We start from the raw sequence: 14,387 nt of genomic DNA, 5'->3' as shown, positions 1-14,387 counted from the left end.
TTGACAAGGCGAAATAATTTTCTGTAATGAACAATTCTTTGAATTCCCAATTATTTAGTAATTTGACAACACTCTAAGCGATTCTCGTGCGTACTAGAAAGAACAAGAGGATAAACGGATTCGCTAATTATTCTATTTCCGCGAGGTGAACGCATTTGGTTTTGAACAGGTATGACATTAACAGATTAATTTTTTCCAACACGAAATCGAAATGGATACTGTAACACCTCAATCTCGTACATAGAGCACTATTACAGATTATGTGATAGTCTCCTTTTAACAAACATCCTGATCACTTGCCGTTATTTTTGTTCATAAATTTAGTCTTAAAAAATGTATTCAAGTCACAGTGGTTAAATGAGTCAATTTCATGCGATTCCAAATAATTCAATAAAAAGAACTTCTGTTATTATTTAATAGAAAATTATATGTACCTGCGAATAAGTTGGTTTAGATCTTCTTTCGTGTCACAATTTTTAATAACTTTTACTATCACGGCTATAAATTGGTCGAGGCTCAGGAGAGCATGGAAAACTTGTGACGAGAATAATGCAATATTAATCATTAGTATCATACTTAAATGTTATAATCACCCGATTCAAATGATGCAAAAATACATAAACATTCATTTGATTTTGGGATACTTATGTAAATTAAAACCCCTCTACGAAACGTAGAGAATTTTAGAATTTGCAACTTTGAAGTAGTAATCCTACATCAGAGCCAACACTGTTCACTAAAGTAAACACTAGGTAAAGCCGTTATTAGTACATACGAACAATTTCAAAAAACTGGACTTAAGAATCAAATTTATCAAACCTCTTTTAGTGCCAAGAATTGCAAAACAAAAAAAATATACATGATGAGGTACTTGGAGCTATCAGCAATTGAAATTTTCTGTAATTTGCTACTGAAATCGTTAATGTCATGTCTCAAAGAATATAAAATCATTCTTCGAATCGAACAATAAAATATCGAAATAAAGCAAATAGCCGTATTCTTTTGTCAACCGAAACTTCTGCCGCATGCGAAATACATTATACTGCCCCATAATTCTCACGAATTTTATCCAATTACAGTACGATCAGAGTTCTAACCTTCAGTACGATGGCAATTTACTGCGAGCATGGCGCTGTTAATACGTGACATGAATTGCACGTTTTTCGCAACATCCTCCGGCCTTCAATGTTGTTCCCCGGTGGGGAAACCAATCAATAATATCATTTATTTATAATCCCTGTAGAAGCACCTAAGGCCTCTAACGAGAAGCAAACATCCCGACTGCCGACTGTATGACCAAAAACAAACGCGAGGTGCACAATCAAAACAATATTTCTGTCAAAATACTGTGAAAGCTAAATTTATCACTGCGACAGTGTGCCGTGTTGCACGACCGCAACACGAGCCAGACCAGCATCTACTGCTGGAGAAATGTCAAAACGCGAAGAAAAAAATAAAACAAATTAAAAATAGGCACGCGAGTGCCGAATACCGACCTGATTTTGTACATTAATCACGAGCTGGCTTATCCCATGACTAATTTGCACCAGAAAACAAATAAAACCGATTACTATCTTCCTACTAATGCACGATTCGAAATACATTTCGAAAAACTAAAACAAAATAGACAATGCTACACGCTAGCACCATCAATCGACATTTAGTGATAAATATGGAGCTTTCGCGTTCCGTCGGCGAGGCTGCAAAATCGCCACACTACTTGCACTACTAGAACTTGATTGAATTCTTAACCAAACGCATCCTCTGACACTATTCACAAACACCTTGCAACTTGCTTTCCAATGAAGCAAATATTCGCTCTATCTTCGTAGCATCAAATATTTATAAACAGGCCTGCCGAGAACCAGCAATGTGGGCAGGTAGACAATGTAAATACACTCCAGACCAGACTGCGAGAGAAGCGAAGCCACCATCTGGCGTACACGACCGAACGAATCTACGGGCAGAAAAGGACTAAAGATGATGTCGCCACCGACAGACGAACACGACGCGAGTATTCTTTCTATCGTGCATCGCGTGCACTCGGTTTGTTTTCATAACAAGACTCTTGTTGCAGAGAACAGCAAGATGTCTCCATGTTGCACGGTTTGTTTGTGGTAGCCGCAGTAACACAGCAACGTTGCACTGTTGTTATGAAACATCCTGGCTTGCTGAAAGCCCGGAGCGGTGCTGCCTCTGCCGGGAAACTGGAAACGAAAAAACGATTGATGGTCTACTTTATCGATCATCAGTGTTCAATAAGAAGCGTTCGGATGTTACTGTGATACCTATGCATGCCTTTTTTATTACCTGCAGTAGAATTATTTTCTACCTTTTTATTACCTGCGACAAAATTCTTATAAATTTGAAGTGGTAGAATTGAAGACAATCTTTTTTCTATTCAGTTGTTAAGAAGTACAGTATAGCCATTATTTAGTTTTTAAGCAAATTTATTTTGCCTCAAAATGTTGCTGAAGCTGTTGAGAAGAAACGTAGAAAATAGCGTATACTGGTGGTGGGAAAGTATGTTACCAGACCAGAAGTATGTAAACGGTTGTTTCAATTAGAAGGGCTTCAAATATACGAGAGAAATATATATAAAACGATTAAGCAGCAATACTACTTTTGAAGCCCCAAAATGAATTGATGCAACGTTCATGAAGCGTGTATTATACCTGGAGGGGGTGAAATTGATCAATTTTAATAACAATTTCCAATTAACTGGCCTCATGTATATTTTTCCCGAAATAGTATAATTTTAAAACAAGTACTAGTATGTGCTCCAGTAAACCTCTATGGCTATTGGTGAAATTTCTATCGTCCACTTCATGAAATAAATTCGATAATTCTATAAAGTACTATGAGGTAAATTGGGATGAAATTGATCACCATTGAAATCCATACATTCTTTTGGAAATGTGCTTTTTTTTGATATGCTAAAGATAAATGATGATTTCTGTACTGAAAAATATCATTTACAGCTAGCTTGGAAACGAAAATAACGATATTTCAGGTTAAAATTTGTTTATTTGGGTTCAGGAGCTGCTTGTTGCTAAATATGCTCTTATTTGATCGTCGTTAGACCGATTTCAATTCGGTTTGTTGCAAAAGCTCAAAAACTAGCTTAAAAATTAAAATCTTTGCGGTTTCCTGCGAATTCATCAGTATTCCATTATTGGTATGGAATGATTATTGTTGAAAATTACATTTTTTGAGCTTTTATCAAACTTTACTCACTTCTCCAAATTTAACGTAATTAACCCTACACTAAGATTACTTTAAGTAAATTCAATACTTTTTTTGTTATTTGGAAACTTGTTTATTCAAATTTTATTGAGTTTTGACTGAGTTAGAAGAACTTTTCGAAAATATGAAAAATTGCACCGGGCATGCAAGGGTTAACTTCGACAGGTATGTGAATCATGCAAAAGTTGCGTTTAAGGACACGTTGTAAGAACAATATCTTTTGATTAATATTTTGTATCACGAATTTTCAGGTGATCAATTCCACCCCACTGATCAATTTCACCCCATCCCACGGTACCGCATGAGTGTATTATGTGTGTAATATTGATTTCCATGCAGCACTACTTCATCCTTCGCTTAAATATCTATGATTTGTTTTTAAAGCCTTCACCAGAGACATATAAAATACTACAAAGTACAATCAGGTTTATTACGCGGTTTATTGACGAGGTACGCGTAAAAAACCTGGTCCTAGGAGTAGAAAACCTGGTCCTAGGAGTAGAAAACCTGGTCCTCGGGGTTGCAAACATTGGTGACGTCCCGAGCAGGAGAAAATATCATTATAATATCACAACCAGATATTGAAAATACACCTCATTTTGATCTTAATATGGTTCACATAGTTGATAAAATAACAAAAAATAATACCAGAGAATTGTTCCTCCAAACTATATGAATAACAAAGCATGATATTCCTATACCAAACCAATAATTTGCATTTACAATCACGAAAAGGACCGATTCAGATATTTTCAACTTATTGTTGGAATGCGATGGCCTTTTCGTATCATGATTACATCAACTTACTTCTGAGACTTCAGCGCTGCATTTCATGTACAATCGGGTCCTAAAGTTTGACACGGTTTTCAGATTTTTATGTACCTATCAGCTGAAAGAGTATGATTTTCTCAGCAAAACGTAATTTTTAAAAATGTTTTTCGTTGTCCTTCAATTTTTAATGATAAATAAAGAACTGCTCGATAGGTGTTGAATAGCAGTTCGTCAATATACCGTACATGGGCGAACTGTCATTTAACACATTTTGAGCAGTTTTTTATTCTTCATTCAAAAATCGAAGGACAACGACAGACATTTTTCAGAAATCACGTTATGTTCAGGAAACGCATCTTTTTCAAATGATATATCAAATCTGGTACAGCTTTAGGACCCAATTCATGGAAAGTTTTTGTTAGAAAAGCCTCATTTTGAAATGTTCAAAAGAGTTCAACGGATCTGAAATGAAATGACTGTCCTGATTATGATATATTTTCACATTAATAAAAGATAAAATCTTTTTAACCATTCCTGGGATTTAGGGGCCTTCCGCAATGAAAACTTTTTCAGAGATTCAAATGAGTTTTCCCGTAAGCCAACGAAAAACTCGGGAAACAAAAATTTCGGGAAAACTCATTTCAATCTTTGAAAAAGATTTTTGTATGTCACCGTGAAAATGATACACACATTTGAATGCCTCTTTTCGCATCGGGAGGCCTACCCTGTTAGTCAGCTGTATTTGTTTTGATTGCGACACATGTTTATAGTTCACTCGTAAAAGATAAAGGCAGCGTTTTTTCAGAGGAAAATTGCAATGGATTCAAGTATAGAACAAATCAAGATTTTGTATCTCACAGAAATGAGATAAGAATGAAAGTGTCACATCTGAATTCGAACAGATTACTCAAGTACAGGACTATCGAACGATTCGAGGAAACTGGCACGGTTGTCCTCAAATAGAAATCGGGCTAAAAATGGAGTGTGTGGACTACAGCGGTGATCACAGCAGTTGAAGAATGTATCTGGCAAAATTCAGCTCGGTTGGCAAGATAAATGGTTTGTGAAATGAACATGAGTCATAACACTGTGCAAAAAATAATTAAAAAATGACCTTGGATTCGGTGCTTTCAAAAAACAAATGATTCGGGGATTATCTCGCAGAAATATCACCAACAGTGTTGCCAGATCTCGATTGCTACTGAAGATACACGCTACTGACAAAATTGTCTTCGTTGGAGGCTATCTAGACCAAGGAGAATAATCGTGTGTATGAAGCATTGGGATTTCTCGTAAACGCTTTTACAACACGCTTGTGATCCTGATCACAAACAGAACATCCGTTCCAACCACATTTCTACTTCCGTTCGTTGCTTTTTTTCCTGTGTGGACTCATCACTGCGACCAGTGATCAGATCTATTGATATTACCCATTTATTTTCTGTACTCCGCACTTCATATTATTGGCAGTATCACTATTGAAGTAAGTGATTCGCGTATCATTCGTATCCGTGCTTGTGTGTAAGTTTTATCTTTCCGTTTCAAGCATACTGCTCTACTATACCGAGCCTCTGTCCATCATAACAATATCGCCTGATTACAATTCCCTGGAGAGAACTTTCATACGTTACTCACACTAGAGACTGTGTTATAAAGAGATACGCAAAGAGAAAAGCAGTAAATATGGCAACCCTTTGCTAATATTCTATTCCAAACAATTCTGGCAACCACATTTGATTGCGCATGACTTTTCATACGCACGAAAGCGTAATGAAATTCCGAAACTTTGTAAGGATATATTACTGAGTTTCAAAGCTTGTTAATACATTTTTTTAAATTTCAAATGCATCACTCATCACTCACAAGCATAACGAACACATTTTCCTTTCAAACCATAATTGCACGTGGTTCACAACATTTATACTGATTACAATACACATTCTGTAAGAAATATTACACTCCTGAGTTTGTTTACTTTGCACACTTGGAGCCTCGATTTGACGGTTCACTTGTAGTTTTCGACCTCACTCTTTGCGTATCTGATTATAACACCGTCTGTAACTCACACCAGTTTTATTATAATAGGGACTAATTTTTGTTAGAAGCAGAGTCAACAGAAAACTGTAGAATTCAGATTGAAGGAAGGGTACTTGGTGGGAAGTCTGAGAATAAACCCATGCTAAAGTCCTTTTGGCAACCAAATGACCTGATTCTACTAAGATTCGAACCCACGATCACCCGCTTACCAAAGCGGACTCTGTAACCTTGCGGCTACGGAGCTCCCCCCGTTCGTTGCTCAGAGTTTTACAGTAACATTTAATTGCCCGACTCATTGTTGACTGCACGATTTCGAGTTGTTTTCCGATTTCCCGTTAAGAGCGTTGACGATTTTTCAGGTACTTGCCCAAAATCAATTCACGACGTTGTTTGTCCGGTAACGGCATTTTCTACAATTTCCGAAAAACTGACAGCGATAAAAATACAGTGTAAACAATAGACTCTAAATTATCTCTACCCAAATTTTCAAGACAAAATACTCTATTGGTAATTTTCTACCGCGTTTTTTCAGTGATGCAATTTGATGTAGGACACCCGTTACAACAATAGGTCAAGGTCATTAAGGCCATTTGCTGCCTTGTGATTAGGAATTTTATGGAGAAGTTTTTTGCTGCAAGATTATACCAAAGCATAAGGCACTGGTTGTTTAGAAGTGGTGCAACGGAAATTTACCGTGTTTTATCAGCACCTCTGAATGGTCCGCATCCTCCCCGATTTGGATCCATTAGACTTCAGTGTTTGGGGGTACGTGCTAGGAAGCTGGCTGACGTAAAACGCGGGACTTTGAACACTTTTAAGAACCGTTTGGTAAAAAATCTGGAACGAAATGCCGATCAAAATCGTATATGCGGATTGTGATAATTTTGAAAAGCGTTTGCTGGCCGTAATCGAATACAAAGGCGAAAGATTTGAATTGAACTGGTATAACTGTGACTTTTCTTCTCTACCATGACAGTATAAAATTGCCACAAAAGATCAAAACAATGGCAGAGGTCCAAATCTTACAAAAAAAATTATAATAAAAAAGAACTAAAAAAGAAATATTCTATAAAACATTCGCTTCGATCTATTTTAATTTTATGGCATAAATAAAGTGTATCACTTTCACGGTGTCACCCTGTATTAGAAAACCTCAAAGAATGGCAATAAGTTTTAGCTGGAACTCCGACGCTAGTGGCACTGCGAAATCTAACTTTTTAGTCTTGTGTTTCAAAGAAATGGTGTCTTCAGCGAAGTTATACTGCCGCTATTCGCATAACAGTCCTATGTAAAATTTTGTGTTTTCCTGTTTTTTTGCGGGAATGGGTCCATTTTGGTACGCTCTCCAAGAATAGCCATTGAAATCTAGGCTGTGGGAATCGAACCTCTTGAAAAGCATGCCAAAATGGACCCATTCTCGCAAAAAAAAACAAGAAAAAATCCTAATTTTACTTAAGACTGTCATGCGAATATCGGCAGTATAGGTAATTTCAGAAAATAGTGCTGAAGATATTTTTTTCTAGCCCATCTTATTTTGGAAATATAGCGTTTTATATTAGACTAGTCCTTAAACTAGAATTGTTTTAAATTAGCAAATGAAACCTTCCTAACTAGGATAATTTATTATCATAATCACTCTACGAAATTGATTAAACGCTTATTCCTTTCAGTATAGTTATCGCTTAACCTATGTTTCAAAAAAAAACTCCACTTGCAATGGATCGCTTTAGAGCTCATACAAATGAATCTCCTAATCCAAGGTGTCAAGCGACCGAAGGATAAACACGGCGAATTTCGTCCAAGTGTGGTGTCGGGAGAATTTGAATGATTTTCTCGATGAGACTTTGTGGCCTCCCAGCTCCCCGGATCTTAATTTCTTGGACTTTTATGAGTAGTCGTATATGCTAGCCAAGTGGAGCGAACATAAAGTGAGCACCATGGACTAATTTAAAAAGCTTATTTCCAAGATCTGATGCGAGATCCCGATGGACCCGATGCGTGCCGCGTGTGATTTCTTTTGGAAAACGTCTCAAGCTCGTTATACAGCACAAAGGGGGCGTGATCCCAGCTTATATGTCGTAAAGGTTCTCAATAAACACTGATTCAAAAAAAATTAAATCAGGAGAGAATGTATTGTATTATAACTTTTTTAACACATTTTGGAAGTGTATTCGAAATTATTGAACACCCTGTAGGACAACGATAAAACAAAACAAGCAAAAAAGCTATTTTTTATTATTCATTTTTGTATACGTACATGGCAAAATTATTAACATACTAAATTATTCAGCAACTATATGAATAATGATGATTAAACCAGTTAAACATCTCGTTTTGTGCGCTTGAACAAGCTCCAGTACAGCGCAAAGTGTAAAATCACACTCCAAACAACCAAACCTAGCATGTCGTAAAGCCACTCTATCTCTGGCATTCCGAGCAGTGCTAGAAATTTGCGCAGAGTAAAATAGCAGAATATATCACGGCACTCCATCTCCTTCCGCCCGAACCCGTAGATGGCGTTAACGGCTCCTTCCACACTGTAGCGTACAAACGACATAAAGGTTAACGGCTTCAGATACAGCGGCATGTCCTTCAGTGTAACGAAGAAGCCCGAAAACAAACTGCATGGAATTACGATCATTACCGTGAGAAATACGGCCGTCTGCATTGGAAACATATTGCCCAGTAGAAGCCCTAGCAGCAATGCGACCCAACCGGACAGCAGTGAGATGATCCAGAGGGCCAGCATCCGGTGCAACTCCAGTAGTTGTCCAGTGAGGAAGTACATGATGAAAAAGGAAGCTGTAGTTGAGAAGATCTGCAATTTTCCATGTAGATTAGCTCAAGTATTATAATTGATAAGAAGAAGTTCCTTCATACCAAGGCAGGAATCTCGATTAACAACTTGGATATGTAGTATGGCGTCAGTGCGTACCAATTGTTTTTGTGCTCTCGAATGAAAACAGCAGATTCCAAAGGAACTGTAATTATTTCGTAATTAAACTAAAAAACAGTTTCTATTTGAGAACACTAACATGTGAGGATCGCTGAAAACGCGCAGGTAAAAAATACACTGTAAACAACAATCATCAGCACTGACGTATTTGAGATAATTTTGGCCACGTTATTGCCCGTATCATAGAATGCGATCCCAGTTAGAGTAGCGATGAGAATACTAATAACTGTTCGAGCCTTCACGTTGTACTGTGGAGCAGATAAATATTTCAGTATCAGCTGTAGAATGTAATATTTAACAAATTTAGTTGAAATACCGTATCCCGTAAAGTGCAACGCATAGTTCTCTTCAGTAGCAGCGCAATTTGTTGTCCAGTACTCAGCATATATCTCTCTCTACCTTCTGGGTCCTCTGATAGAGTATGTAACGCTGAAACCTTACGTGAACGTACAGTCTCCCCGGCTAACAGCTCCTGAATCCTTCCGTCCTCGTGATCCAAACAGGCAACTTCTAAAGCTGGGAAAGTACTTCTATTAGAATAAAACACATCACTCGCTGATTTATATAATTAACCGAAGTCTGCTGGACTGTGCGATACAGGACACTCTAATCCGGCTACCGCAAAAACATCAACCATTTCCGGCAGAGGACCACAATACAAACCACGGCCTTTTGATAGAACCAACACATCATCAAACAGCTTCAGCATGTTCGAATTAGGTTGATGGATGATGCTAATTATGGCTCTGTTTTGAAGCGTGGTTAAACTTTGAACATAACTCAATACTTGATAAGAGGCAACAGTGTCCAGCCCGCTAGTTGGCTCATCCAGTAGCATCACTTTGGGGTCAGACACAAGCTCGACACCGATCGCGAGACGTTTTGTTTCGCCTCCAGAAAGATTCTTCACCAATGTGTTGGCACACTTCTCGAGACCCAATATATCCAACAGTTCTTGATTGTTTTCATCTTTGGTTTCCTTGGGGATTGTGGGTGACAGTTTGAAATCCGCTGCAAAAGCTATACTCTCCTGTACGGTGAGATTGTGCCAGAGGCTTGCCTCTTGCGGAGTGTATGAGATCAGCTTACGCATTTGTCTGCCGGATAGAATCGTCCCATCTAACCGCAGCTTCCCAGACACACCCGATTTTCTAAATACAATTCCATTTCAATTTATCAATCAACACTTTTATTAATCAGTTTTACCTATAACCACTGAGAATGTTGAGCAAACTCGATTTTCCTGCACCTGAGGGGCCTAGAATGCAGGCCATCCGACCGGACTCAAAGGAACCAGATACGTTACTGAGAATATTGTTGATTGATCCATCTGGAAGGCACTTCCATTGCTATATTCGCTTCTAATAGTAACCACAGAAATACATACCTTCCTTCCGACCGGTGCAGGATATGTTATGAAACGATAAACAGAATGATTTTCCAACTGGCACCTCGTCGCTAGAATGCATTCGATCCGTTTTAACGCGCTCACTGAAAACTTCGACTACTCACTCGGAAGTACGATCGCTGTCTGGGTGGTTCTTCGGAAGCGGGTGTCTTTTTGTTTTGGCTCTGCCTTTCTTCCGATGATAAGAACTTACCTCGCACAATCATCCGAAATAGCACTGTTTGCGACTGTTTTTGCGATTATTCTCATCACTTATCAACATTATTACACGCGTAGTACAAATTTGGCATCTCTGTCTCGCAAGAGGAACATTCGATTTTTTGATGAACTCTGGACGGACGCGTGGCCGTTAGAACACCGTCTGGTTCATTAAACCAAATGATATAGGATTTTTTGAATTCGCTCTAATATAAACAATGTAATGGTCTGTATAAAGAATGATTCATTGCAGTTGCCTTATTGTAGAGGTTATCAACACTAGTGACGGTTGAAGCTGAGACAAGTCTGTTTTCCTACAGCATAATCGTAATAATGTTTGCAATCAGCACGTTTTTAACGTTTCTGATCGAACAAATTCTACCTTCTAGTTCTGCCTTTCACAGCTGGGTTGACTAGAATATTCAAACGAATTGATGAAAAATATGTTATCAAATAATGATAATCTCAGAGATTTTGTCACTCTAGCATCTATACGGAATAGGCTCAGCTTTATCTACTACAACAGATCATAACTGATCAACAATATATTGTAGAATCAAAGTACATTAATTGGCTGAATAAGAAAACATGTAGATCGTTACAATTCCGTCGAGAAAGTGCTTTTTAAAGTTATAACAACTGTCGTTAAACCTTTCTACCAGCATGAGCTGCCCGGTTACAAATGGGTCTTTGTTGCACGCAAAAGTATATACGGGTTAAGTGCACAAGCATTTCTCATGTGAACCGTCCATCAGCAGCTTGCAGAAAGCATTACCTGACACCATCGAGTCTCCGCTGATGGCTAGATAAGCATCAGTAGGGACACTTTTCTGGTCACCCTCTACATTGATCCACCCCGACCCTCGCCGTGGTTTGGCTCACCGAGAGAACAACCCATCATGAGCAAACATTTGTTCAACCAACGCATCTGGCAGCAGCCTTTCACCATCGGAATCAAAATCTCTGAGCTACCGCATAATCCGGCTAGACCCACAAACAGCAGATACTAGATAGATACTGACCTCACTTGTCGCATTGCCCAACGAATGGATGGATGGATAGATGGCTACGTCGAAAGGAGCTTAGAACAACTGTAGCAGCTTTTCTATAGTTCTTGCATAAATGTATGTATATGCCACCTTACACATGTATAAAATCTAGCAGACCCGATAAAAAGACTCCATCTTCTATCTACATGCGTCCAGCATTGGTCAATTCTAACCAGTATGCTCTAGCATTAAAACAAGCTCGAAAGCGGCAGACTGCGGATACGATATCATGCATAGAGGATTCAGTGAGCAGGTGTAGGCGCTTGGGAGGATATCCTCTTGTCACCGAGATTATAAATCATTGTCAGAATGGTTTCAATGCGGAAGGATTAGATCCATTTTAGCCGGATGCACAAAAAGACCAACGTGCTAGGATCCCTCCAACCGGGTTAGGGGATATTGTAATTTGTGAACATGGCATCGAGTTGTGAATAAATTGTTATGTTATTCGTCTGAAAGGACAAAGTCGAGCATACGTGTTGGTGGCATCCTGTTTCGAATTCTGCCCAAACGGATGACTTGTGCGTTTTAGTTACTTGAAAGTTTGCCGGGCATTCTGGGCGGCGATTGGATAGGTGAAGAAGTCAAATTGATAATTTATTGATTACCGACGATCGCAGGAAGTAGTGCCCAACAAACATGAGCGACTTTGGAAAACTTTATATGATAGACAGCTGTTGCCAAAAAACTTTGTGTTTCTTCGTTATGGATACAAATAGCGTGGAGTGATATTGAATATATTTCGAATTAAAATGTAACGCATTTTTTTTAAGACTCTGTGTTGTAAACATGATGCGCTTCATTTTAATGATTTCCTCAATAATTTTCTAAATAAATAATAAATAAATTTCACTTAGTCTACGCTTTTTTCGTTTTCCTTCAGTTTTGAAGCGGTTCCGAAAAAATGACAAAATCCTTTTTTAAATTTTCTGCTCAATCCCTAATTTCTGGTTCTGACTTGTTCAAAGCTCGAGAGAAAAGAAAACAAGCAACAGCTGGTGACTCAAAACTGTCCCAGAACGTTTGAACTTCGACTGAATAGTAGTCAGTCTAAAGGCCAAATGCAATACTATATATTTTTTTAGTATTCACACCAAAAATTGTGGTTTTTCTAGAAACTAATATATGGTTACTTTTGTTCTAAAATGGAAAATGTGATCAAAATAAGGTCGACATCTTGTACCGTTCTTGAGTTATTGAAGAAAGCAACCCGCGTAAAAAAACCCTGACTGTATTTCATAGTTAATACTTTTCTAACACGATTACCTTTTTTCAAACGTACCTGTTCAGAGTAGAAAGATTTACTTAATGATTCTTCTGCAATTGGATAGCAACAGGAAGAAAACATAGAACAAATTCTTTGTTAAACTTTAAACACCTTAAAAAAAATTGCCGTTCCGTCAAGGAAGCTAACTTATGTAGGTAGGAAGAAGTTGTATAGGGAAATATCTTTTGGTAAACTTAGAAGGGAAATTGTGAAATAAGAGTGTGTGCAATATTTTTGTCCGATTCAAAATGCTTATAATTCGGTTACCTTTAAACACATTTCGTTTTTGTGGCAATCAATAAGAAAATAAGAAACGCGTCCACAAAAAATTGTAATTTTATGACGTGAGCTATTTTTCTATTGAAAAATGCCGAACCGTCAGAGCTGAAAACAAGGTCAAATACCATCGAATACAGGTATTTCCATAGCCGAGATAATATCTAGAGGCAGGAAATCGACCACAGATATCAATTTAATTCCAAGATGGCGTCTTCCGGACTTTGAAAAACAGCTCACATTTGCGGAATCGAGTGATTCCTAGAGAAGCCAATTTGAAATCAAGACATCTAGTTTCCGAAAAAACAGCCTGAAATGACCAAATATACCCCAATAGGGGTATTTCAGGAACCAGAATTTGAATTTCATGCTGATGACTTCGGGCTTTTGAAAAATAGATAAAAATAGCTAACCCGGGACGATGCTCAAAGGCCTCAAACTGACCGCAGATGCGGTTTTGAACTCCAAGGTAGCATCTTTTATTTGCTGGACACTAACGTCTGCATTGAAAAAAATGGACTTCTTTCGGATAGTGATAAAAAATCTAAAACAGATAATTGAGTTCGATAACGTTCCCATTGAAGGTAATTATATTAGCTTACTTGCGAAAATGGCGGTTAAAAACATGCGTGTAGGCATGTTTTTGAGTTTTTTCTTTGTTTGATTTTTCTTCGTTTTCGCTACAAAATTGTTGGAGTAGGTCTTCAGGTTTGCCCAGAAATTCTCGATGAGACGTAGCTGTGGGACATTGGGCGGTTGAATATCACATCGATATTGAGCCGCTCCATCTTCTCAAACGATCGCTTCGAGTAGGTGGTCAACGCCAGATTGTACCAAAACACCACGTCTTCGCCCTTATGGTATTTCCTAATGCACGATGTAACTTCCGGCAGGCATCTCGTTCTATAAGTTTCCACGTCCACGGCCAGTCAGGAGTGAAATAAGAGCAGCTTTGACATCCCCTTCTTGCTATTTGTCAGCCACAGCAACTTGGCGTGTGAAATGCACGTCACCTCGGAGCTCTTTCCTTCGTGATGGAAATAAAGTACGAAGTGCCCTGCCAGTCGTTGCCATCCAGAGTAAGAAGGGTCTCGTCTTCCAACACCACCGCCACTATCTGTAATACCAGAAACGGTCAGACGAGTTTCTCGTCGCCCTATATAAGTATTTCCAATGTAA

The 14,387-nt window shown here is 38.3% G+C and overlaps 2 protein-coding genes across 2 annotated transcripts in view; both read right to left on the bottom strand.

Moving 5' to 3' along the window:
* LOC129731163 (out at first protein) overlaps positions 1–2,000 on the bottom strand; it is a 148,534-nt gene extending 146,534 nt beyond the window's left edge. The window contains exon 1 of the mRNA XM_055690966.1: positions 1,497–2,000. Coding sequence (XP_055546941.1) covers positions 1,497–1,604 — 108 coding nt within the window. The 5' untranslated portion in view covers positions 1,605–2,000. The remainder of the gene's footprint in view (positions 1–1,496) is intronic.
* A 6,252-nt stretch (positions 2,001–8,252) lies between these two features.
* On the bottom strand, positions 8,253–10,767 carry LOC129729789 (ATP-binding cassette sub-family G member 1-like). Its single transcript, XM_055688609.1, has 7 exons — positions 10,398–10,767; positions 10,217–10,340; positions 9,584–10,161; positions 9,327–9,526; positions 9,090–9,258; positions 8,935–9,035; positions 8,253–8,872 (listed from the first exon to the last, which is right to left on the bottom strand). Exons 1-7 carry the CDS (start codon positions 10,477–10,479, stop codon positions 8,375–8,377), a joined length of 1,752 nt encoding a protein of 583 aa, XP_055544584.1. The 5' UTR covers positions 10,480–10,767; the 3' UTR covers positions 8,253–8,374.
* Positions 10,768–14,387: the final 3,620 nt, after the last annotated feature.

Source organism: Wyeomyia smithii, chromosome 3, assembly GCF_029784165.1.
Source record: "Wyeomyia smithii strain HCP4-BCI-WySm-NY-G18 chromosome 3, ASM2978416v1, whole genome shotgun sequence".
Classification (NCBI taxonomy): domain Eukaryota; kingdom Metazoa; phylum Arthropoda; class Insecta; order Diptera; family Culicidae; genus Wyeomyia; species Wyeomyia smithii.
This window is presented reverse-complemented; position numbering and strand designations above follow the sequence as displayed.

Coding starts and splice junctions, on each gene's coding strand:
- LOC129729789 (XM_055688609.1), bottom strand. CDS start 10,479: ATGCATTCTAGCGACGAGGTGCCAGTTGGAAAATCATTCTGTTTATCG. Junction 9,527..9,583: donor GCACAGTCCAGCAGACTTCG/GTTAATTATATA, acceptor GTACTTTCCCAG/CTTTAGAAGTTGCCTGTTTG. Junction 9,259..9,326: donor GTTGCACTTTACGGGATACG/GTATTTCAACTA, acceptor TCTGCTCCACAG/TACAACGTGAAGGCTCGAAC.